Genomic DNA, 27327 nt, shown 5'->3' with positions numbered 1-27327 from the left:
AAAAGATTGATGCTTTTAAGGATTCTTGCTTTTCGATAGACTAGCATGGATCAGCCATTTATGAAGTAGTTGAAGCTGTGGTCGGAGTGTGGAAAAACTTGAGGAGTCACAGTCAGTGGATTGACTTATCGACTCCGCAGTCCTTGTATGGTTTCATGGCCTTTCTAACTTACACGAAGAAGTAGCCTCCAATGAACAACATGGGTGCTGACATAAAAAAAACCCTGTGATGTCCATAGCTTACAAAAATGGCGGCTATGTTATCTACTATGCAGGTACTGGAACGTTCAGCATGTTTACAGCTATGGGAGATATGGATATCATGCATCTGCATTGAACACTTGAAGTTTTTGCAAAGTACAAGACACATCTACCTTCAATGGAAACTATGGACGCTGTGGTCTCTTTATGTTGGTACATATGAGCACTGGAACATGGTCCATTGGCAGTGTTTGATGTTATATTGAATGATGACACCATATGACACTATCAAACTGGACTATTTTGTAACTTGTGAGCTCAATACTACGGAGCTGGAAGCACAGGTCATATCACAGCTAAAGGGGTCTCCCAACTTTATTACTTGATGGCCCTTCTTGAGTGTAGGTCATTAACTAAAGATCAGCGGGGTAGAGCACCTCGTGGTCAGCTGTTTGATCGGATGGCATCGGTTGGACACGTGTTGCAGCCTCCTCACAGAAAACCAAGGACAGCGCCATGCATTGCATAGTGGCTGTGCTTGGTATTACAGCTTGGTCCCATTCACTTGACATGTGACCAATGAATGTGACATAATTTGGCTTGTGAAGCAGAAGTTGTGCTTATGGAGCACCACAGTCACTTCAAGCAACTGATCTGTGGGGATCCTGCATGTGAAACCCTTGTTGATCTTCAAATAACCCTTTAATATGTAATATCCAGGCACTGAGTCAAAATAATTAGTTTGTAAACTGAATTTTTTGTCGGAGAGACAAAAAAAAGTACTAAACCACGACGTGGATTGTGCATTGTGGGAGGAGTAATCTCTGACTCAAAGGAACCGGAAAATTACAAAAGAGGAACTTGACATTCAGTCACTTATTGGACGTCTAGGTCAAACAATATAGCACAGATCGCTGCTGCAGGGTCTTCATGATTCTGAGATGTTTCACGTTCTACTGTTCCTTCTTGGATTTGTGGCTGTGGAATCTAATAGGAGACATCTGATTTGTAAAACACCAAAGGTAGAGGCATTTTATGAGATGTGTGGTAAGTCATATAGTCCTTTCTACTCTGTTACGGTACAATGGACAATATACAATTTGCTGGAGTGCCCCTTTTCGGAAATATTCATGGATATTCTAATTTATTGAGCTGAACCTGTAGCTTTTGTTTCATTTGTAACTCTTTTTTGGAAACAGCTGAAAGTTTGTCAATTTTGCAGCTAAACATAACTTACAATGGGGGGTGAATAATTTTGCTTGAGTGTGTGTAAATCCTCTTTATAATCTCTCTGCTTCTTTCTCCTATAGATGACAGTTTTACACCAGTGGTTAAGGTGGAACCTTGTGAGCTGAGCAGGAATACAGCACTGAATTATTCTTTTACCGTAATTGCAAGTATGTTTAATGCAGAAATTATCTTCATGTTATATTACAATGAAGGGTTTTCCAGCTGTATCCTTTACCAGGGCTTGTATTTCTCAATGCTGCGCCATAAACTGGGTGTGTTCAGAATAGCACCAGTGGCGTAACTACCGGGGTAGCAGGGGTAGTGGCTGCCACAGGACCTGGGACATTAGGGGCTCGGCGACAGCCGCTACACCTGCGTTTTTTTTCTTTTTTTTAATAGGCCGTTAGCGGCTGGAGTTATGCCGCGGGCCCCACAAGCACTATCATTATACTCGGGGGTCTTTTCAGACTCCCGAGTATAATGATCGGAGGCCCTGGAAAGGAAAAGGAACATAATAAACTGTGGTACTTACCTTTCCATGCTCCGGGCAGGCTTCGGGCCTTGTCGTGTGACGTCACTGACATCACATGACTGGGGCAGCGTCTCGGGACATGTGACATGAGTTTGTCATTAAAGAAGGCCGACACCGCCAAAGACTGCATCGGAGCAGGAGATAGGTAAGTAACAATGTTTTTTTATGTTTGTATCCCCCGGGTCTCCGATTATTATACTCTGGGGTCTTTTCAGACCTCAGAGTATAATAAATGTTCATGGGTGTTCATTATGGTGCATAATACTGTGTGCAGGGGCCACTATGGGACATAATACTGTGTACAGGGACCACTATGGGGATAATACTGTGTGCAGGGGCCACAATGTGGCATAATATTGTGTGCAGGGGCCACTATGGGGCATAATACTGTGTGCAGGGGCCACTATGGTGCATAATAGAGCACGCAGGAATGCGGTGGGGGTCGGTCGGTCGAGGTCGGTCAGGAAGGGGGGCGGCTCCATGTCAAAAGTTCGCCACAGGCCCCGCCATTCCTAGTTACATCACTGAATAGCACATTGTGTAAGTCTCCATCCAGAGGATCATTTCAACTGTACTGATCGTTGTTACTTACTCATTATGGTAATAGAAGGAGGATTCTAGGTTATATATCCCAAAAATGCTGTTCTGAGATGTCAATGATGCAAGGTGGCACTTCTATGTAACACACATTTAACCATAATACTTTAAAGGATTGTTAGACACAGTTGTGTCACAGTAAAGGTATAGTAAGTAGAGATGAGCGAACACTAAAATGTTCGAGGTTCGAAATTCGATTCGAACAGCCGCTCAATGTTCGTGTGTTCGAACGGGTTTCGAACCCCATTATAGTCTATGGGGAACAGATACTCGTTAAGGGGGAAACCCAAATCCGTGTCTGGAGGGTCACCAAGTCCACTATGACACCCCAGGAAATGATGCCAACACCTCTGGAATGACACTGGGACAGCAGGGGAAGCATGTCTGGGGGCATCTAACACACCAAAGACCCTCTATTACCCCAACATCACAGCCTAACAACTACACACTTTACACACTCAATACCACCTCTCTGACAGTAGGAAAACACCTTGAAACATGTGTATTTGGCACTTGCAGTGAGGAGAGCTTGTCACCAGCAGTGAATTTGGCCCTTGTAGTAAGTTGAGGTTGGCACCAACATTTGTTTTGAAAATCAGGGTGGATTGAGCCTCTAACCAGCAGAGTTTGGGCAAATTCATGGTGGAGGGAGCCTCTAAAAACCCCAGTTTGGACCAATTCATGGTGGAGGGAGACTCTAAAAACCCCAGTTTGGACCAATTCATGGTGGAGGGAGACTCTAAAAACCCCAGTTTGGACCAATTCATGGTGGAGGGAGCCTCTAAAAACCCCAGTTTGGACCAATTCATGGTGGAGGGAGCCTCTAACCAGCCCAGTTTGGACCAATTAATGGTGGAGGGAGCCTCTAAACAGCCAAGTTTTGGGAAATTCATGGTGGAGGGAGCCTCTAACCAGCCCAGTTTGGACCAATTCATGGTGGAGGGAGCCTCTAACCAGCCCAGTTTGGACCAATTCATGGTGGAGGGAGCCTCTAAACAGCCCAGTTTGGGCAAATTCATGGTGGAGGGAGCCTCTAAAAAACCCAGTTTGGACCAATTCATGGTGGAGGGAGCCTCTAATTAGCCCAGTTTGGACCAATTAATGGTGGAGGGAGCCTCTAACCAGCCCAGTTTGGACCAATTAATGGTGGAGGGAGCCTCTAACCACCCCAGTTTGGGCAAATTCATGGTGGAGGGAGCCTCTAACCAGCCCAGTTTGGACCAATTAATGGTGGAGGGAGCCTCTAAACAGCCAAGTTTTGGGAAATTCATGGTGGAGGGAGCCTCTAACCAGCCCAGTTTGGACCAATTCATGGTGGAGGGAGCCTCTAAACAGCCCAGTTTGGGCAAATTCATGGTGGAGGGAGCCTCTAAACAGCCCAGTTTGGGCAAATTCATGGTGGAGGGAGCCTCTAACCAGCCCAGTTTGGACCAATTAATGGTGGAGGGAGCCTCTAAACAGCCAAGTTTTGGGAAATTCAAGGTGGAGGGAGCCTCTAACCAGCCCAGTTTGGACCAATTAATGGTGGAGGGAGCCTCTAACCACCCCAGTTTGGACCAATTCATGGTGGAGGGAGCCTCTAACCACCCCAGTTTGGACCAATTCATGGTGGAGGGAGCCTCTAAACAGCCCAGTTTGGGCAAATTCATGGTGGAGGGAGCCTCTAACCAGCCCAGTTTGGACCAATTAATGGTGGAGGGAGCCTCTAAACAGCCCAGTTTGGGCAAATTCATGGTGGAGGGAGCCTCTAACCAGCCCAGTTTGGACCAATTAATGGTGGAGGGAGCCTCTAAACAGCCAAGTTTTGGGAAATTCATGGTGGAGGGAGCCTCTAACCAGCCCAGTTTGGACCAATTAATGGTGGAGGGAGCCTCTAACCACCCCAGTTTGGGCAAATTCATGGTGGAGGGAGCCTCTAACCAGCCCAGTTTGGACCAATTAATGGTGGAGGGAGCCTCTAAACAGCCCAGTTTGGGCAAATTCATGGTGGAGGGAGCCTCTAAACAGCCAAGTTTTGGGAAATTCATGGTGGAGGGAGCCTCTAACCAGCCCAGTTTGGACCAATTCATGGTGGAGGGAGCCTCTAAACAGCCCAGTTTGGGCAAATTCATGGTGGAGGGAGCCTCTAAAAAACCCAGTTTGGACCAATTCATGGTGGAGGGAGCCTCTAATTAGCCCAGTTTGGACCAATTAATTGTGGAGGGAGCCTCTAACCAGCCCAGTTTGGACCAATTAATGGTGGAGGGAGCCTCTAACCACCCCAGTTTGGGCAAATTCATGGTGGAGGGAGCCTCTAACCAGCCCAGTTTGGACCAATTAATGGTGGAGGGAGCCTCTAACCAGCCCAGTTTGGACCAATTAATGGTGGAGGGAGCCTCTAACCACCCCAGTTTGGACCAATTCATGGTGGAGGGAGCCTCTAACCAGCCCAGTTTGGACCAATTCATGGTGGAGGGAGCCTCTAAACAGCCCAGTTTGGGCAAATTCATGGTGGAGGGAGCCTCTAAAAAACCCAGTTTGGACCAATTCATGGTGGAGGGAGCCTCTAATTAGCCCAGTTTGGACCAATTAATTGTGGAGGGAGCCTCTAACCAGCCCAGTTTGGACCAATTAATGGTGGAGGGAGCCTCTAAAAAACCCAGTTTGGACCAATTCATGGTGGAGGGAGCCTCTAAACAGCCCAGTTTGGGCAAATTCATGGTGGAGGGAGCCTCTAACCAGCCCAGTTTGGACCAATTAATGGTGGAGGGAGCCTCTAAACAGCCAAGTTTTGGGAAATTCATGGTGGAGGGAGCCTCTAACCAGCCCAGTTTGGACCAATTAATGGTGGAGGGAGCCTCTAACCAGCCCAGTTTGGACCAATTAATGGTGGAGGGAGCCTCTAACCAGCCCAGTTTGGACCAATTAATGGTGGAGGGAGCCTCTAAACAGCCAAGTTTTGGGAAATTCATGGTGGAGGGAGCCTCTAACCAGCCCAGTTTGGACCAATTCATGGTGGAGGGAGCCTCTAAACAGCCCAGTTTGGGCAAATTCATGGTGGAGGGAGCCTCTAAAAAACCCAGTTTGGACCAATTCATGGTGGAGGGAGCCTCTAATTAGCCCAGTTTGGACCAATTAATTGTGGAGGGAGCCTCTAACCAGCCCAGTTTGGACCAATTAATGGTGGAGGGAGCCTCTAACCAGCCCAGTTTGGGCAAATTCATGGTGGAGGGAGCCTCTAACCAGCCCAGTTTGGACCAATTCATGGTGGAGGGAGCCTCTAACCAGCCCAGTTTGGACCAATTCATGGTGGAGGGAGCCTCTAAACAGCCCAGTTTGGGCAAATTCATGGTGGAGGGAGCCTCTAAAAAACCCAGTTTGGACCAATTCATGGTGGAGGGAGCCTCTAATTAGCCCAGTTTGGACCAATTAATTGTGGAGGGAGCCTCTAACCAGCCCAGTTTGGACCAATTAATGGTGGAGGGAGCCTCTAACCACCCCAGTTTGGGCAAATTCATGGTGGAGGGAGCCTCTAACCAGCCCAGTTTGGACCAATTAATGGTGGAGGGAGCCTCTAACCAGCCCAGTTTGGACCAATTAATGGTGGAGGGAGCCTCTAACCACCCCAGTTTGGACCAATTCATGGTGGAGGGAGCCTCTAACCACCCCAGTTTGGACCAATTCATGGTGGAGGGAGCCTCTAAACAGCCCAGTTTGGGCAAATTCATGGTGGAGGGAGCCTCTAACCAGCCCAGTTTGGACCAATTAATGGTGGAGGGAGCCTCTAAACAGCCCAGTTTGGGCAAATTCATGGTGGAGGGAGCCTCTAACCAGCCCAGTTTGGACCAATTAATGGTGGAGGGAGCCTCTAACCACCCCAGTTTGGACCAATTCATGGTGGAGGGAGCCTCTAACCACCCCAGTTTGGACCAATTCATGGTGGAGGGAGCCTCTAAACAGCCCAGTTTGGGCAAATTCATGGTGGAGGGAGCCTCTAACCAGCCCAGTTTGGACCAATTAATGGTGGAGGGAGCCTCTAAACAGCCCAGTTTGGGCAAATTCATGGTGGAGGGAGCCTCTAACCAGCCCAGTTTGGACCAATTAATGGTGGAGGGAGCCTCTAAACAGCCAAGTTTTGGGAAATTCATGGTGGAGGGAGCCTCTAACCAGCCCAGTTTGGACCAATTAATGGTGGAGGGAGCCTCTAACCACCCCAGTTTGGGCAAATTCATGGTGGAGGGAGCCTCTAACCAGCCCAGTTTGGACCAATTAATGGTGGAGGGAGCCTCTAAACAGCCCAGTTTGGGCAAATTCATGGTGGAGGGAGCCTCTAAACAGCCAAGTTTTGGGAAATTCATGGTGGAGGGAGCCTCTAACCAGCCCAGTTTGGACCAATTCATGGTGGAGGGAGCCTCTAAACAGCCCAGTTTGGGCAAATTCATGGTGGAGGGAGCCTCTAAAAAACCCAGTTTGGACCAATTCATGGTGGAGGGAGCCTCTAAACAGCCCAGTTTGGGCAAATTCATGGTGGAGGGAGCCTCTAACCAGCAGAGTTGGGGGAAATCAGGGTGGAGGGAGCCTAGTATTAGCAGAATTGTGCAACGCTTATGGTGGATGAGTATGAGGATGCGGAGGAATTGGAGAGGTTGAGTACAGACATGGAGTTTCATGTTGGGGTGCTTTACACAGGTGGGCACAAAAATGACGGCTCTACCCAGTGGTGGTTCATTTTTATCAAAGTGAGCCGGTCGGCACTCTCAGCTGACAGACGGGTGCGCTTGTCAGTGATGATGCCACCGGCTGCACTGAACACCCTCTCAGATAGGACGCTGGCGGCAGGACAGGACAGCACCTCCAAGGCATATAGGGCAAGTTCAAGCCACAGGTCCAACTTCGACACCCAATACGTGTAGGGCGCAGAGGGGTCGGAGAGGACAGGGCTGTGGTCGGAAAGGTATTCCCGCAACATGCGCCTATACTTCTCACGCCTGGTGACACTAGGACCCTCCGTGGCGGCACTTTGGCGAGGGGGTGCCATCAAGGTGTCCCAGACCTTAGACAGTGTGCCCCTCGTTTGTGTGGACCGGTGAGAACTTGGTTGCCTACTGGAGGAACTGCCCTCCCTGCCGCCAACGTCACATGCTGGAAACATCTCCATCATATTCTGCACCAATTGCCTGTGGCAAGCATTGATGCGATTGGCCCTCCCCTCTACCGGAATAAAAGACGAGATGTTGTTTTTATACCGGGGGTCAAGGATAGCAAAGATCCAGTACTGGTTGTCCTCCATGATTTTGACAATACGCTTGTCGGTTGTAAAGCACCCCAACATGAACTCAGCCATGTCTGCCACAGTGTTAGTTGGCATGACTCCTCTGGCCCCACCGGAAAGTTCAATCTCCATTTCCTCCTCATCCTCCATGTCTACCCATCCGCGCTGCAACAATGGGACGATTCGAAGTTGCCCGGAAGCCTCCTGTATCACCATCACATCATCGGACAACTCTTCTTCCTCCTCCTCCTCCTCCTCCATTAAACGCAGTGAAGCGGACAGATGTGTGGACCTACTCTCCAGCTGTGACGGATCGGATGCTATCCCTAACTCCTCTGTGTGATCTGAGTTATCCCTGATGTCAATCAGGGATTCTCTCAGAACACACAAGAGCGGGATTGTAAGGCTCACCATCGCATCCTCAGAGCTCACCCTCCTTGTGGACTCCTCAAAGACCCGTAGGATGTCACAAAGGTCTCTCATCCATGGCCACTCATGGATGTGAAACTGAGGCAGCTGACTTTGTGGCACCCTAGGGTTTTGTAGCTGGTATTCCATCAAAGGTCTCTGCTGCTCAACCACTCTATTCAACATCTGAAACGTTGAGTTCCAGCGTGTGGGGACGTCGCACAAAAGCCGGTGTTGTGGCACATGCAGGCGTTGCTGGAGAGATTTTAAGCTAGCAGCGGCTACTGTCGACTTGCGAAAGTGGGCGCACATGCGCCGCACTTTCACCAGTAGCTCTGGAACATTGGGGTAGCTCTTTAGGAAACGTTGCACCACTAGGTTGAAGACGTGGGCCAGGCATGGAACATGTTGGAGTCCGGCAAGCTCCAGAGCTGCTACCAGGTTCCGGCCGTTATCACAAACGACCATGCCTGGGCCCAGGTGCAGCGGCTCAAACCATATTGCCGTCTCATCGAGGAGGGCATCCCTCACCTCGGAGGCAGTGTGCTGTCTGTCCCCCAAGCTGATCAGCTTCAGCACAGCCTGCTGACGTCTACCAACGCCAGTGCTGCAACGTTTCCAACTCGTAGCTGGGGTCAATCTAACAGCGGAGGAGGAGGCGGTGGCGGAGGAGGAGGCGGTGGCGGAGGAGGAGGCGGTAGAGGAGGAGGAGGAGGGGGGTGTTCTTCTCGTGTCCCTGCCAGGAATGTTAGGCGGGGAGACGAGGTACACCGGGCCAGTTTGGGAAGCAGTCCCAGCCTCAACTACATTCACCCAGTGTGCCGTCAGTGAAATGTAGCGTCCCTGTCCGCATGCACTTGTCCATGCGTCGGTGGTCAAGTGGACCTTTGTGCAAAGCGCGGAACTAAGGGCCCGCCTGATGTTGAGTGACACGTGCTGGTGCAAGGCGGGGACGGCACACCGGGAGAAGTAGTGACGGCTAGGGACGGCATAGCGAGGTGCCGCAGTTGCCATCAGGTCCAGGAAGGCGGGAGTTTCAACAAGCCGGAAAGCCAACATCTCCTGGGCCAGCAGTTTAGCGATGTTGGCGTTCAAGGCTTGCGCGTGTGGGTGGTTAGCAGTGTATTTCTGCCGCCGCTCCAATGTCTGAGAGATGGTGGGTTGTTGTAAAGAAACGCCTGATGGTGCCTTTGATGGTGCAGGAGAAGGAGATAAGACAGGACCAGGGGAGGATGAGGTAGAAGTCAACAAAGTGGCGGAGGCAGATGAAGTGGTGTCCTGGCTCGTCCTCTGGAGTGCATCGCCAGCACAGTCAGCAGTGGCAGTGGCAGAGGCAGTGGCAGAGGCAGTGGCAGTGGCGTGAACGGCAGGCGGCCTTTGTCCTGCCGTTGCTGCCTGCCACTGATTCCAGTGCTTGGATTCCAAATGACGGCGCATTGAAGTGGTGGACAGGTTGCTCTTCTCAGAGCCCCTAATCAATTTCGAGAGGCAAATTGTGCAGACAACACTATATCTGTCCTCGGCGCATTCCTTGAAAAAACTCCACACCTTCGAGAAACGTGCCCTCGAGGTGGGAGTTTTTCGGGGCTGGGTACGAACTGGAACATCTTGGGAGATTCCGGGTGTGGCCTGGCTTCGCCTAAGCTGCTGACCTCTGCCTCTGCCTCTAGCTACCCTTTTTGGTGCTGCACCTGCCTCAACATCCACACTACTTTCCCCGCTTGACATCCCCCCTGTCCAGGTCGGGTCAGTGTCCTCATCATCCACCACTTCCTCTTCCAACTCCTGTCTCATCTCCTCCTCCCGCACAATGCGCCGGTCAACTGGATGCCCTGACGGCAACTGCGTCACATCATCGTCGATGAGGGTGGGTTGCTGGTCATCCACCACCAAATCGAACGGAGATGGAGGAGACTCTAGTGTTTGAGCATCTGGATACAGATGCTCCTCTGTTAGGTTCGTGGAATCGTGACGTGGAGAGGCAGGTTGAGGGACAATGAAAGGAGCGGAGAACAGCTCTGGGGAGCAGGGACAGTTTGGGTTATTGTTCTGTAAAGCTTCGGAATTTTGGGAGGAAGGAAGACAAGACTGTTGGGTAATAGGAGGAGAGGAGGCAGAGTCTGACTGGCTGCTGGACAATGTGCTGTAAGCGTTCTCTGACAGCCATTGCAAGACCTGTTCCTGGTTCTCGGGCCTACTAAGGTTTGTACCCTGCAGTTTAGTTAATGTGGCAAGCAACCCTGGCACTGTGGAGTGGCGCAATGCTTGCTGCCCCACAGGAGTAGGCACGGGACGCCCTGTGGCTTCACTGCTACCTTGCTCCCCAGAACCATTCCCCCGACCTCGCCCACGGCCTCGTCCACGTCCCTTTCCGGGAGCCTTGCGCATTTTGAATTCCTAGTTAGAAATTGGCACTGTATACCAGTAGTAAAAATTGTGGGTGCACGTAACCCCAATATATTCTTTGAATTCCCAGTCAGACACTGGCACTATATGGCAGTAGCAAGAAATGAGGGTATTTGTATTCCCAATATACTCTTTGAATTCCCAGTCAGACAATGGCACTGTATACCAGTAGTAAAAATTGTGGGTGCACGTAACCCCAATATATTCTTTGAATTCCCAGTCAGACACTGGCACTATATGGCAGTAGCAAGAAATGAGGGTATTTGTATTCCCAATATACTCTTTGAATTCCCAGTCAGACAATGGCACTGTATACCAGTAGTAAAAATTGTGGGTGCACGTAACCCCAATATATTCTTTGAATTCCCAGTCAGACACTGGCACTATATGGCAGTAGCAAGAAATGAGGGTATTTGTATTCCCAATATACTCTTTGAATTCCCAGTCAGACAATGGCACTGTATACCAGTAGTAAAAATTGTGGGTGCACGTAACCCCAATATATTCTTTGAATTCCCAGTCAGAAACTGGCACTATATGGCAGTAGCAAGAAATGAGGGTATTTGTATTCCCAATATACTCTTTGAATTCCCAGTCAGACAATGGCACTGTATACCAGTAGTAAAAATTGTGGGTGCACGTAACCCCAATATATTCTTTGAATTCCCAGTCAGACACTGGCACTATATGGCAGTAGCAAGAAATGAGGGTATTTGTATTCCCAATATACTCTTTGAATTCCCAGTCAGACAATGGCACTGTATACCAGTAGTAAAAATTGTGGGTGCACGTAACCCCAATATATTCTTTGAATTCCCAGTCAGAAACTGGCACTATATGGCAGTAGCAAGAAATGAGGGTATTTGTATTCCCAATATACTCTTTGAATTCCCAGTCAGACAATGGCACTGTATACCAGTAGTAAAAATTGTGGGTGCACGTAACCCCAATATATTCTTTGAATTCCCAGTCAGACACTGGCACTATATGGCAGTAGCAAGAAATGAGGGTATTTGTATTCCCAATATACTCTTTGAATTCCCAGTCAGACAATGGCACTGTATACCAGTAGTAAAAATTGTGGGTGCACGTAACCCCAATATATTCTTTGAATTCCCAGTCAGAAACTGGCACTATATGGCAGTAGCAAGAAATGAGGGTATTTGTATTCCCAATATACTCTTTGAATTCCCAGTCAGACAATGGCACTGTATACCAGTAGTAAAAATTGTGGGTGCACGTAACCCCAATATATTCTTTGAATTCCCAGTCAGACACTGGCACTATATGGCAGTAGCAAGAAATGAGGGTATTTGTATTCCCAATATACTCTTTGAATTCCCAGTCAGACAATGGCACTGTATACCAGTAGTAAAAATTGTGGGTGCACGTAACCCCAATATATTCTTTGAATTACCAGTCAGAAACTGGCACTATATGGCAGTAGCAAGAAATGAGGGTATTTATAACCCCAATATATTCTTTGAATTCCCAGTCAGACAATGGCACTGTATACCAGTAGTAAAAATTGTGGGTGCACGTAACCCCAATATATTCTTTGAATTACCAGTCAGAAACTGGCACTATATGGCAGTAGCAAGAAATGAGGGTATTTATAACCCCAATATATTCTTTGAATTCCCAGTCAGACAATGGCACTGTATACCAGTAGTAAAAATTGTGGGTGCACGTAACCCCAATATATTCTTTGAATTCCCAGTCAGAAACTGGCACTATATGGCAGTAGCAAGAAATGAGGGTATTTATAACCCCAATATATTCTTTGAATTCCCAGTCAGACAATGGCACTGTATACCAGTAGTAAAAATTGTGGGTGCACGTAACCCCAATATATTCTTTGAATTCCCAGTCAGAAACTGGCACTATATGGCAGTAGCAAGAAATGAGGGTATTTGTATTCCCAATATACTCTTTGAATTCCCAGTCAGACAATGGCACTGTATACCAGTAGTAAAAATTGTGGGTGCACGTAACCCCAATATATTCTTTGAATTCCCAGTCAGAAACTGGCACTATATGGCAGTAGCAAGAAATGAGGGTATTTGTATTCCCAATATACTCTTTGAATTCCCAGTCAGACAATGGCACTGTATACCAGTAGTAAAAATTGTGGGTGCACGTAACCCCAATATATTCTTTGAATTCCCAGTCAGACACTGGCACTATATGGCAGTAGCAAGAAATGAGGGTATTTGTATTCCCAATATACTCTTTGAATTCCCAGTCAGACAATGGCACTGTATACCAGTAGTAAAAATTGTGGGTGCACGTAACCCCAATATATTCTTTGAATTCCCAGTCAGAAACTGGCACTATATGGCAGTAGCAAGAAATGAGGGTATTTGTATTCCCAATATACTCTTTGAATTCCCAGTCAGACAATGGCACTGTATACCAGTAGTAAAAATTGTGGGTGCACGTAACCCCAATATATTCTTTGAATTCCCAGTCAGACACTGGCACTATATGGCAGTAGCAAGAAATGAGGGTATTTGTATTCCCAATATACTCTTTGAATTCCCAGTCAGACAATGGCACTGTATACCAGTAGTAAAAATTGTGGGTGCACGTAACCCCAATATATTCTTTGAATTCCCAGTCAGAAACTGGCACTATATGGCAGTAGCAAGAAATGAGGGTATTTGTATTCCCAATATACTCTTTGAATTCCCAGTCAGACAATGGCACTGTATACCAGTAGTAAAAATTGTGGGTGCACGTAACCCCAATATATTCTTTGAATTCCCAGTCAGACACTGGCACTATATGGCAGTAGCAAGAAATGAGGGTATTTGTATTCCCAATATACTCTTTGAATTCCCAGTCAGACAATGGCACTGTATACCAGTAGTAAAAATTGTGGGTGCACGTAACCCCAATATATTCTTTGAATTCCCAGTCAGAAACTGGCACTATATGGCAGTAGCAAGAAATGAGGGTATTTGTATTCCCAATATACTCTTTGAATTCCCAGTCAGACAATGGCACTGTATACCAGTAGTAAAAATTGTGGGTGCACGTAACCCCAATATATTCTTTGAATTCCCAGTCAGACACTGGCACTATATGGCAGTAGCAAGAAATGAGGGTATTTGTATTCCCAATATACTCTTTGAATTCCCAGTCAGACAATGGCACTGTATACCAGTAGTAAAAATTGTGGGTGCACGTAACCCCAATATATTCTTTGAATTACCAGTCAGAAACTGGCACTATATGGCAGTAGCAAGAAATGAGGGTATTTATAACCCCAATATATTCTTTGAATTCCCAGTCAGACAATGGCACTGTATACCAGTAGTAAAAATTGTGGGTGCACGTAACCCCAATATATTCTTTGAATTACCAGTCAGAAACTGGCACTATATGGCAGTAGCAAGAAATGAGGGTATTTATAACCCCAATATATTCTTTGAATTCCCAGTCAGACAATGGCACTGTATACCAGTAGTAAAAATTGTGGGTGCACGTAACCCCAATATATTCTTTGAATTCCCAGTCAGAAACTGGCACTATATGGCAGTAGCAAGAAATGAGGGTATTTATAACCCCAATATATTCTTTGAATTCCCAGTCAGACAATGGCACTGTATACCAGTAGTAAAAATTGTGGGTGCACGTAACCCCAATATATTCTTTGAATTCCCAGTCAGAAACTGGCACTATATGGCAGTAGCAAGAAATGAGGGTATTTGTATTCCCAATATACTCTTTGAATTCCCAGTCAGACAATGGCACTGTATACCAGTAGTAAAAATTGTGGGTGCACGTAACCCCAATATATTCTTTGAATTCCCAGTCAGACACTGGCACTATATGGCAGTAGCAAGAAATGAGGGTATTTGTATTCCCAATATACTCTTTGAATTCCCAGTCAGACAATGGCACTGTATACCAGTAGTAAAAATTGTGGGTGCACGTAACCCCAATATATTCTTTGAATTCCCAGTCAGAAACTGGCACTATATGGCAGTAGCAAGAAATGAGGGTATTTGTATTCCCAATATACTCTTTGAATTCCCAGTCAGACAATGGCACTGTATACCAGTAGTAAAAATTGTGGGTGCACGTAACCCCAATATATTCTTTGAATTCCCAGTCAGACACTGGCACTATATGGCAGTAGCAAGAAATGAGGGTATTTGTATTCCCAATATACTCTTTGAATTCCCAGTCAGACAATGGCACTGTATACCAGTAGTAAAAATTGTGGGTGCACGTAACCCCAATATATTCTTTGAATTACCAGTCAGAAACTGGCACTATATGGCAGTAGCAAGAAATGAGGGTATTTATAACCCCAATATATTCTTTGAATTCCCAGTCAGACAATGGCACTGTATACCAGTAGTAAAAATTGTGGGTGCACGTAACCCCAATATATTCTTTGAATTCCCAGTCAGAAACTGGCACTATATGGCAGTAGCAAGAAATGAGGGTATTTATAACCCCAATATATTCTTTGAATTCCCAGTCAGACAATGGCACTGTATACCAGTAGTAAAAATTGTGGGTGCACGTAACCCCAATATATTCTTTGAATTCCCAGTCAGAAACTGGCACTATATGGCAGTAGCAAGAAATGAGGGTATTTGTATTCCCAATATACTCTTTGAATTCCCAGTCAGACAATGGCACTGTATACCAGTAGTAAAAATTGTGGGTGCACGTAACCCCAATATATTCTTTGAATTCCCAGTCAGACACTGGCACTATATGGCAGTAGCAAGAAATGAGGGTATTTGTATTCCCAATATACTCTTTGAATTCCCAGTCAGACAATGGCACTGTATACCAGTAGTAAAAATTGTGGGTGCACGTAACCCCAATATATTCTTTGAATTCCCAGTCAGAAACTGGCACTATATGGCAGTAGCAAGAAATGAGGGTATTTGTATTCCCAATATACTCTTTGAATTCCCAGTCAGACAATGGCACTGTATACCAGTAGTAAAAATTGTGGGTGCACGTAACCCCAATATATTCTTTGAATTCCCAGTCAGACACTGGCACTATATGGCAGTAGCAAGAAATGAGGGTATTTGTATTCCCAATATATTCTTTGAATTCCCAGTCAGACAATGGCACTGTATACCAGTAGTAAAAATTGTGGGTGCACGTAACCCCAATATATTCTTTGAATTACCAGTCAGAAACTGGCACTATATGGCAGTAGCAAGAAATGAGGGTATTTGTATTCCCAATATATTCTTTGAATTCCCAGTCAGACAATGGCACTGTATACCAGTAGTAAAAATTGTGGGTGTATATAGCCCCAATTCTATTGCTAGGGGACTTGCAGGGTATTTCTGGGGTGAAGGTGGGGGGGCACACCGTTGGAACGGGTATCGGGGTATATATCGGGTATACGGGAATACACTGACAGTGTATTCCATTCAGGATCCTGGGAAAGCTGGGTTGCGGCGATTGAGCCCGTCAGTGCCACGTTACACTGACAAGCTTCTCCCTGGAATTTAGCTCTTACAAGAGCTGTTGGTTGTCTTCTCCTTCCTATCCTAGCCTGTCCCTGCCTACCCAGAATCTAAGCCCTAGCTAGCTGGACGGAAACCTCCGTCCTCGGTGAATTGCAAGCTCAGAATGACGCGAAGCTGGGCGTCGCTGTTCTTTTAAATTAGAGGTCACATGTTTTCGGCAGCCAATGGGTTTTGCCTACTTTTTTCAACGTCACCGGTGTCGTAGTTCCTGTCCCACCTACCCAGCGCTGTTATTGGAGCAAAAAAGGCGCCAGGGAAGGTGGGAGGGGAATCGAGTAATGGCGCACTTTACCACGCGGTGTTCGATTCGATTCGAACATGCCGAACAGCCTAATATCCGATCGAACATGAGTTCGATAGAACACTGTTCGCTCATCTCTAATAGTAAGCGTAGTTATAGCACAATACCCAGATAATAAACAGTTATGCCACAATACACAGATAATAAACACTGTGATGTCACAATACACAGATAATAAACACTGTGATGTCACAGCGTATGGATAATAAACAAAGTGACGTCGCAGTACAGTGATAATAAACACAGTGATGTCACAGTACAGAGATAATATACACAATGGTATTTTAGCTCAGAAAAAAATCACTGTGTTTACCATGACATCATAGCATAGAAAAATGGGGAGCCATAATGAATATTTGGATTGGGCCACATTTAATTTTTCACCCCCCCATCGATTACCCATAGTCATTCAATACCTGTATCTTATACAGTATATCAGTGCAAATGGACCTCATGAGTTGTCAGGCCCTATAACATACTGATACATGCTACCCTAATAGAAGCGCCAATGTTAATGGGGTTTGTTATTTTTTTTCTCTAGAAACAGCACCACTCTTGCCCATTGTCTGTACCTGGTATTGCAGCTCAGCCTTCAGTAGTAATAACATTTGTTTATTGTGGGACAGAAAAGAACATTGACCGCTTATATTCTGTGGTGCAAGTTGCGAAGGAATCTGTGACAGTCTCAGAACGCAGATATGACTTATGTTCTGGAGCCGATGATGAATATGATTTCTGCGGTGCTCTAAAAGGAGGTAAGAGATAAACATGGGGACTTAGCCTGAGTTTCTTCTCAGTACACATGTGGAGACATTCTCTTCATTTACAGAGTAGCAGATCTCAGGATCATGTACACACAGATTATGTCTTACCCTTGGTTCACATCTGCATTTGGTAATCCGTTCTGGGAGTCTGCATGAGGACCCCCCGAACGGACTACTGAACACATTTGTGAGCAATGTACAGTGAAAGAACACGGACCCCATAGACTATAATGTGTTCTTGCTGCAAGATCTCCGCATGAGTCATGAGGACAGGAAAGCAGATTATGAAGTACTTTCCTGTCCGCATGTTCCCTGTAGAGATCTCATGGCAAGTACACAGACCCCATTATAGTCTATGGGGTCCGTGTGCTTTCACTGCACACTGCTTGCAAATGCGTTCGGTAGTCTGTTCGGGGTCCCCCATGTGGAATCTCCCGAACGGATTACCGACGCAGATTTGAACAAGGCCTTACCCTCCTCCTGTAAAGTAGATCACTCCTTAAGGTTACTTTCACACAAACAACCCATTGAACAAACGTTTATTCTACTATATTTCTGTGTTTGAGCCGTGTGTTTTATCCATGTGCAATCCGTGTCCCATCCATGTGTCATCCATTTTTTTTGCCTCCTAAAAAAACCTGAATATCGTCTTCTTTATTTCTCAACATCACCTAGCAAAGAATCTGTGAAAAACGGATGAAAAACACAGACAGGAAGTCTGTATGCTGTCTGGTTTTTTATTCGCAGCTTCATATCCTTGCAAGGCCAATCGTTCAATGGGGAGGATGCAGGTGTGCTGCCTGGGGGAGAAGATGGCTAGATGGTTGGATGAGTTTTAACCTTGGGACAGAGGGACGGCATAAATGGTATAGACAGGGAGAATGGTGTAGATAGTGACAGGAGGATAAGCAAGGAAACTGGGGGCGAAGCTGAGTGAGGGGTTATAGCAGTTAATAAGAAAATGCAGACTAGGGATAAAGTAAAACAATGGCAGGAGTCTCAACAACAGGATTGACTTTGAATAAATGGGCAACCGCGCTTCTCCAGGGTTTGGATATAGTCGTGGGTGACCACCCGTTTTCAAACACGTATGCACAATTGTGCCTCTGGACAACCGAGTTGTGGATGGCAGCGTAAACCAATATGCGACACAAGGTCAGCTGACTGTTTCACAAGTAAGTTGTGGATTGTATCCAAACAAATAGTAGGTTTCGCGCTCACTCGGAACAAATTAGTAGAATGGATATGATATCAATAGTTACTTTATTTGGAATATGATTACGCGTTTCGGGGTGCTGAAGTCACACACATGGCTTCACCCCTTTATCAGATCTATGAAAAACAAAATTACACTAATATGTATAAAAAACAAATATAAAACATAAATAAAACAGATTTACCATTTGAATGTTTAACAGACCATCTCATTGCTCTCATTTTATCTTGTGTAAGTGAGTTTATCATAAGGCTGTGTTCCCAGCTGTTGAAATGAACAGAAGTCCAATGGTACAATTTACAACCTTTGTTGCAGTTTGCATAATGAGTAATAAACGCAGTGTTTACTGCACGCCATTCAGCGTTTTATATAGAGAAGAAATGCGTGTTTTCGTCGTCTCTGCGCTCAGCCTTGCTGCGATACCGAGGTCCGCTTTACTTCGCATGCACATACACCCGCTGTATGTCTGGCTGCCGTATGTTATGTTCGGGCCGCTTCGGAGAGCAGGTGCATGCGCAGTCTTCCTCTCTGCGCATCAAAGTGATTAGATTTCACAGAGGTATCGTACGGGCCATACGAGAGTAGCCACGCATGCGCGGCAGCTCTTGTCTGTATGCCGGCATCATTGACAGTCTCAGGGTTCGTATTTCTTTGTAAAGAGACATTGTGTCAGTGTGTTACCACCAGTGGCATAACTAGGAATGGCGGGTCCCCGTGGTGAACTTTTGACATGGGCCCCCCCTAGACCGACGCCGAAGACCTCGACCAACTCCCTCCTATGCACTCCTGCGCGCTCTATTACGCCCCACAGTGGGCCCTGCACACAGTATTATACCCCACAGTGGCCCCTGCACACAGTATTATCCCCCATAGTGGCCCCTCCACACAGTATTATCCCCCATAGAGGCCCCTGCACACAGTATTATCCCCATAGTGGCCCCTGCACACAGTATTGTACCCCATAGTGGCCCCTGCACACAGTATTATGTCCTACTGTGAACACCCATAAACAATTGTTATACTCTTTTCAGACCCCAGAGTATAATAATTGGAGACCCAGGGGGAGAAAAACATTTAAAAAACTCTGTTACTCACCCATCTCCCGTCTCCTACGCTGTCGGCCTCCGAAGTAGTCCATCTTCAATTACGTCAGACGTCACATGACCCGGGACGCAGGCCGGGGTCATGAGACGTCAGACGACTAGGCTGAAGCCTGTCCGGATCATGGAGAGGTAAGTAACAGTGTTTTTTATGTTTCTTACCTCTCCCAGGCCGTCGATCATTGTACTCGGGGATCCGAAAAGACCCCCGAGTATAATGATAGCAGCGGTAGCGGCTGTCACCGGGCCCCTAATGTCCCGGGCCTTGTGGCAGCTTCCTCTGCTGCCACAGCGGTACTTACGCCACTGGTTACCACTATTTAGTGTAGAAGATTAATGTTGTTACTAGATACAGATTTATCAATGTATATATACACAGAATCAATTTGTTCATAAAAATCTAATTATTAAACGCTGTAGCAGTTAATATGAAGCTATAATATTTCTAAAATTTAGATGAAGATCATACAGTAGCTGTACAATAATAAAAAAATCGCATGTAAATATATGAGCGCGAAACCTACAACTTACTTGTAAAACAACAGGATTGAGGAATTAGAAGCAATAATGTTGGAAGAGAGATACAAGGTAGTGGGGATAAGCGGGACATGACTGGATAACAGCTATGACGGGGATGTAAATATACAGGGGTACAGTCTGTTCAGAAAATACTGAATAATTATGAGGGGGGCAGGGGTTTGCTTCTACATAAAATCCTGCCTAAAACCTATACTGAGAGATGTCATCGCTGAGGAAAATGCACAATAGAGTCCCTATGGGTGGAAATAAGGGGACGGAAAATTAAAAATGTATAAGTCTCCAAGTATAATGAGGAGTCAGCTAAAAATAATGAGGTAATTATTATGGGGGACTTCAACTACCACAATATAAATTAGGATATAGAAACCTTCAGGTCCAGCAAAGGTAATACGTTTTTGACAATAATTAAAGATTTCCCGACTAGTACAGGACCCAACATTAGAGGAGGCACTTCAGAGGGACACTATTGGCATACCACCCAACCGTCCCGATTTCCGCGGGACAGTCACGATTTGGGTGACATGTCCCGCGGTCCCGGTTGGAGGGAGGTATGTCCCGATTTCAACTCAGATCGGCGTCCAGAGGACGCCGATCTGAGTTGAACACATACGCGGCTGAGGCAAGGAGCTGACACAGATCAGCTCCTCGCTTCGCCGCTGCCCGCCTCTCTCCCTGACACGTGCGGCTGAAGCTGCTCGCGTGCTCGCTTCGCCGCTGCGTCTCTCTCTCGCTGACACATGCGGCTGAAGCGAGGAGCTGACCTGTGTCAGCTCCTCGCTTCGCCGCTGCCGCCGGCTCCTGGCTTGTAGACGCGATGTACAAGACAGGAGCCGGCGGCAGCGGCGAAGCGAGGAGCTCACACAGGTCAGCTCCTCGCTTCAGCCGCATGTGTCAGCGAGAGAGAGACGCAGCGGCGAAGCGAGCACGCGAGCAGCTTCAGCCGCATATGTCAGGGAGAGAGGCGGGCAGCGGCGAAGCGAGGAGCTGACCTGTGTCAGCTCCTTCCTTCAGCCGCATGTGTCAGCGAGAGAGGCGGGCAGAGAGCGGCGAGGGAGCGGAGGAGAAGGTAAGTTTAATGTGGAGGTGGAACGTGAATCTGGGGGCAGATGAAGGAGAGGACGGCATGACACTGGGGGCAGAGATGTGGGGACATGAATCTGAGGGCAGAGATGGGGGACATGAATCTGGGGGCAGAGATGGGGGACTTGAATCTGGGGGCAGAGATGGAGAGGACATGAATCTGAGGGCAGAGATGGAGAGACATGAATCTGGGGGCAGAGATGGAGGGACATGAATCTGGGGGCAGAGATGTGGGGACATGAATCTGGGGGCAGAGATGGGGGACATGAATCTGGGGGCAGAGATGGAGAGGACATGAATCTGGGGGCAGAGATGGAGAGGACATGAATCTGGGGGCAGAGATGGAGAGGACATGAATCTGGGGGCAGAGATGGAGGGACATGAATCTGGGGGCAGAGATGGAAGAGGGACATGAAACTGGGGGCAGATGAAGGGTGTATATGATAGAGGGGGGGACATATAATTTACGGGTGACTGTAGGAGGATTATACTGTGTGCGGGCACATGAAAAATTAACGAGTGGGTGGAGTCAACACAAAAGTGGGCGGGGCTAAATTTGCGCGCCGCACATTTTGTCCCTCTTTCAGTTCTTCAAAAGTTGGGAGGTATGCTATTGGGGTTAATACTGTGTGCAGGGGACACTATTGGGGTTAATACTGTGTGCAGGGGCCAGTAAGGGACATAATAGAGTGCGGAGGAGGGGGTTGGTCGAGGTCTTCGGCGTCAGTTGGGATGGGGGGGCGGGGGGGGCATGTCAAAAGTTCGCCACGGGGCCCCGCCATTCCTAGTTACGTCACTGGTCCATATCAAAAGTGGAGGCTGGGTATGATCTGGGAGACTGACCACAACATATTACATCTTCTAATATACTGAAATAAGATGTGGGGTTACAAAACGCTAACCTTCAGAAAGAACCATTTTTTGAAGTGGTATAAAACCGAAGACACAGCCATTTGAAGTGACTATAGCTAGAAGGGAGACACCTAGTGGCAAGAAATTTAGAGAAGTTTTTCAGGCAAAAAGCAGCAACATTTGTAATCACTTTACATTACATTTTGATCCAGAATCACAGGCTTTATAAAATGAGACTACGCTGAAAAGTCAGTGACTATCTAAACAGACATGAAATATCCCTCCTCAGCTGATGATTGGGAAATAAGGCAAAACTCTTGTTGGCTCAGGGTCTCAGAGCTCTGGCTAGCATCAGAACCAGGTGAAGTTTCACATGTCAACATGGAAACCTTAAATCACATTAGTGAGCAATGCTGGCTGCAGTGAGAATATATACTGAGAATCCTGACAGCAGGATCTAGATTGGTTATGTCTGCCAGTGAGGATCAATGACATCTACCAAGGACTCATGGCTGGTGGAAGGGTCCTCTGTCCTATTTCCTTCTCTGCTAGAGCAAAAAAAGGAAATTTTCTTTTATTAACCGGTTAAGGACCAGGCCCAAAAGTATGTTAAAGACCAGGCCTTTTTTTTCAAAACTGACATGTGTCACTTTAAATGGCAATAACTTTGAGACGGTTTAACTTACACAAGTGGTTTTGAGACTGTTTTTTTCGTAACACATTATACTTCATGTTAGTGGTAAATATTAATCAATATTTGTGTATTTATTTATAAAAAAAACTAGGAAATTTGATGGAAATTTGGAAAAAATTGCAATTTTCAAAATGTGAAATTCTCTGCTTTTCAGGCAGATAGTCATACCACCCAAATACATAAATAAATATTATCTCCCATATCTCTGCTTTATATCGGCATCATCTTTTGATTGTCTTTTAATTTATTTTGGACGTTACAAGGCTTACAAGTGTAACAGCGATTTTCTAGATTTGCAAGAAAATTCCCCAAACCAATTTTTTAGGGACCGCTTCAGTTCTGTAAGGAATTATAAAGGCCTGTATAATAGAAACCCCCATAAATCACCCCATTTTCAAAACTACACCCCTCAAATTATTCAAAACAGCATTTGGGATGTTTGTTAACCCTTTAAGTTTTTCATAAGAATAAAAATAATATGGCAGTGAAATTTAGACATTTTATTTTTTTTTCATTAATACATTCATTTAGACCTAAAATTAACACATTCACAAAGGGTTAAAGGAGAAAATGCATCTCACATTTTGTTATGCAATTTCTCCCGTGCACAGAAATACCCCACATGTGGGCGTAAACTGATTTTTGGGTACACAGCAGTGCATGGAAGGGAAGGAGCGACACTGGGTGTGTGAACAGCAGATTTTGCTGGAATAATTTTCAGGCACCATGCCTCATTTGCAGAGCCCCTAGAGTACCAAAACAATGGAAACCCCCCAAAAGTGACCCCATTTTAGAATCTACACCCCTCACAGAATTCATCAAGGGGTATAGTCAGCATTTTGACCCTACAGTTGTTTCACAGATTTTACTAACATTGGGATGTGTAAATGAAAAATTACTAAAATGTCACTTTATCCCCAAAGTTTTAATTTTCACAAGGGGATAAAGGACTAAAAGCCCCCCACAGTTTGTTACACAATTTCTCCTGAACACGGCAATACCCCATGTGTGGCCATATTCTGCTGTATGGGAACATGGCGGGGCTCAGAATGGAAAGAGCGCTATTTGGCTTTTGGATGGCAGATTTTGCTGGAATAATTTTAGGTGCCATGTCTCATTTGCAGAGCCCCTAGAGTACCAATACAGTGGAAACCCCCTAAAAGTGACCCCATTTTGGAAACTACACCCCCCACAGAACATATTAAAGGGTAGAGTGAGCATTTTGACCCTACAGCTGTTTCACAGATTTTATTAACATTGGGGCATGAAAATGAAAAATTACTTTTTTTCCAATAAACTGTCAATTTAGCCCCAAATTTTTCATTTTCACAAGAGGATAAAGGGGAAAAAGCTCCATAAAGTTTGTTAAACAATTTCTCCTGAACACAGAAATGCCCCATATGTGGTAATAATCTGCTGTATGGGAACATGGTGGGGCTCAGAATGGAAAGAGAGCTATTTGGCTTTTGAAGGACAGATTTTGCTGGAATATTTTTCAAGTCCCATGTCGCATTTGCAGAGCCCCTAAAGTACCAATACAGTGGAAACCCCCTAAAAGTGACCCCATTTTGGAAACTACACCCCTCATAGAATTTATCTAGGGGTTTGGTGAGCATTTTGGCCTCACAGCTGTTTCACAGATTTTATTAACATTGGGATGTAAAAATGAAAAATTACTTTTTTTCCCAATGAATCATCCATTTAGCGCCATATTTTTAATTTTGCAAGTAGTTAAAGAATTAAAAGCCCCCCCACAGTTTGTTACAAAATTTCTCCTGAACACGGCAATACCCCATATGTGGCCATAATCTGCTGTATGGGTACATGGTGGGGCTCAGAATGGAAAGAGAGCTATTTGGATTTTGGAGGGCAGATGTGGCTGGAATAGTTTTCAGGTGCCATGTCGCATTTGCTGAGCCCCTAAAGTATCAATACAATGGAAACCCCCCATTGTGACCCCATTTTAGAAACTACACCTGTCAAGGAATGAATCAAGGGGTATTATCATTTTGTGCCTAAAATGCTTCCAAAAAATGAATGTCCAAAATGAAAATTTAAATTTTGAAAGAAATATGCCATTTTGGTGCCCCATACATTGCACCCACTTTGTGTTGTCAGAGACCTGCACTCCTAAAACTATTAAGGGGCCATCCCAAGGGGCAAAAAATATATATATGTGGGTGTAAACTGCTGCTTGGGCACACAGGAGGGCTCAGAAGGGAAGGAGCACTGCGCTTTTTAGCTTTTGGAGTACAGATTTAGAGGGACTTTCTGGGGGCCATGTTCCTTTTGGAGAGACCTGGAGGTAACTGTAAACCCCATTTTGTAGGGGCAAGTTTAGGGTCTCTGCAAAAGTGTCATGGCATCCAAAAACCAAACCGTCTGCGCTCCAAAAACCCAATAACCCTTCTTCCCTTCTGTGTCCGGCTGTGCCCTAATATCAGTTTATACCCACATATGACATTACGTACGTTATCCGGGGTACACCAGTGTCATACATGTGTCATGCATGTGGCATAAACTGCAGTTTGGGCGCACAGCAGGGCGCAGAAGGGAAGGAGCGCGATGAGGCTTTTGGAGTACAGATTCAGATGTTTGGTATCTGGATGCCATGTCATGTTTGTAGAGCCTGTAAGGTACCAGAAAAGTGGATTCCCCAAAGGAGTGACCCCATTTTGAAAACTGCACCCCTCAAAGAATTTCTCAGGGGGTGTAGTGAGTATTAGTATCCCGGACATGACTGCACAGCGGATGGCGAAGAGGGAATGTGTAAGCGGTGCGGAGTACATTGCAGACACCAAATTCCCTACTATGTCCCAGTAGCTCCTATGATTGGGGGAGTCACTCTGGGGCTCATTTTGGGGGTCACTTCTGGTGTCTTTCCCTTGTAAACTGTAAATCTGGGGTGTCTCCTGAAGTACACTGACACAGCTTATACATTCCCTTCCTGACGCCGCCAGTTGTATTCTAATAATTTGGCGATTTTGGGTTTTTTTGTCTTCACATTGGTAGATGCTATATTTTCTTTATTCTTTTGGTGACGCGGCCATATAAGGGCTTGTTGTTTGCGGGATGTGATATATTTTGTAATGACACCATTTTTGGGTGCCTACAACATACTGAATACATTTTATTAACTTTTTCTTGCTGGATTTAAAAAAAAAATAAAATCCTGGCATTGAGTTGTACCCTTTAAATTTTTCGCCATGCAGCGCAGAGTAAAAGTAACATGTTCCCTTTATTCTGCGGGTCGGTACGGTTACGGCGATACCTCATTTATACTATTTTTTTATGCGATACTAATTCTGCAGAACAAAAACACATTTGGGGACATAAATCAGTGATTTTTGCATCGCCATCTTATGAGAGGCGTAACATTTTTATTTTTCGGTTTACAGTGTTGGTTGAGGGCTTATTTTTTTGCGGGACAACCTGCGCTTTTTATTGGTACTGTTGTGGGGTGCATATGATTTTTTGATCACTTTTTATAGCATATTTTGTAAGGTGATATGGTAAAAAATCACTACTTCTGGCGGGTTTTTTCCGTTTTTTTTTTCAGATGTACACCGTATACATTAAATATTATTTCAGTTTTATTGTACAGGTTGTTACGGACGCGGCGATACCAAATATGCATTGTTTTTATTAATTTTTAGTACTTTTTTATATAGTTCATTTTGTATAGAGAAAAAGGGATTTTTGGGCTTTATAACTTTATTACTTTTTTCATACACTTTACTTTTTTTTAACTTTTTTTTTTTTAACTTTTTCATGTGTCCCTTTAGGACACTTGAATCAGTTGATGCTTTCATGAAAGCACCAACTGATTCTGTATAGTAGCTTGCAGGACACGAGCAGGACATGAGCCTGCTCGTGTCCTGCAAGCTGCAGAGGAAGTGAGACACATCGCTCACTTCCTCCATCGGTCGGCAGGATCAACCAGGTATGTGGGGGCTCCGGTAGTCTGGGGTCACTGGCCAGACCCCAGACTACCTTCTACTGACATCGGCACCCCCCGATCTCGCCGCGGGGGGTGCCGATCAGCTTCAATATGCGGCGGATCCCTTTCGATCGCGCCGTGATGTTTCACGGCACGATCGAAAGGGTTAAAACGTTCAGTCGGAACTGAGTCCGACTGAATGTTGTTGAGGGGGTGGTTAGGTGTTAGTAACACCTAATACCTGCCCTCCCCCCGCCCCACCCCCTGCCTAGTGAGTCTCTGAAGACCGGCCATAAATTTACAATCGGCTGGTCTTAGAGACCAGGACTGCTGGCCGTAAATTTACGGCCAGCGGTCCTTAACCGGTTTTAAGAGGTCGGGCCTGCTGATAGATCTCCTGGCCTCCCAGTGGGCCAGTCTAATGCTGGGTGTACAGCTCTGGCTCTACAGGATGGCACAGCCTAATGTTCCATTGTTAATATCTTTGTTTGGTGTTTTTCACATACAAGCAATATAGGAACAATAATGTTGGATAACAATAAATTTACTATGATTGTGCATGTGACTTTGAGTGGAAATAAATATTGCATTTTTATTCTTTTGCACATTTTACTAATGGTTTATTATGTTACAGAGACAGTGAGCTTTTCTTCCCATGGTCGTAGTCCTAAGAAGATGCAGTTTTCAGAGGTATTATGA

At 45.8% G+C, this 27327-nt stretch overlaps 1 protein-coding gene across 1 annotated transcript; it reads left to right on the top strand.

The window, feature by feature from the left end:
* Positions 1-1122: 1122 nt before the first annotated feature.
* Positions 1123-27327, top strand: LOC142201134 (lymphocyte antigen 96-like). Its single transcript, XM_075271959.1, has 4 exons — positions 1123-1248; positions 1512-1598; positions 17069-17197; positions 27263-27327. Exons 1-4 carry the CDS (start codon positions 1143-1145, stop codon positions 27325-27327), a joined length of 387 nt encoding a protein of 128 aa, XP_075128060.1. The 5' UTR covers positions 1123-1142.

The sequence above is a fragment of the Leptodactylus fuscus genome, chromosome 4 (genome assembly GCF_031893055.1).
Source record: "Leptodactylus fuscus isolate aLepFus1 chromosome 4, aLepFus1.hap2, whole genome shotgun sequence".
NCBI lineage: Eukaryota > Metazoa > Chordata > Amphibia > Anura > Leptodactylidae > Leptodactylus > Leptodactylus fuscus.
This window is presented reverse-complemented; position numbering and strand designations above follow the sequence as displayed.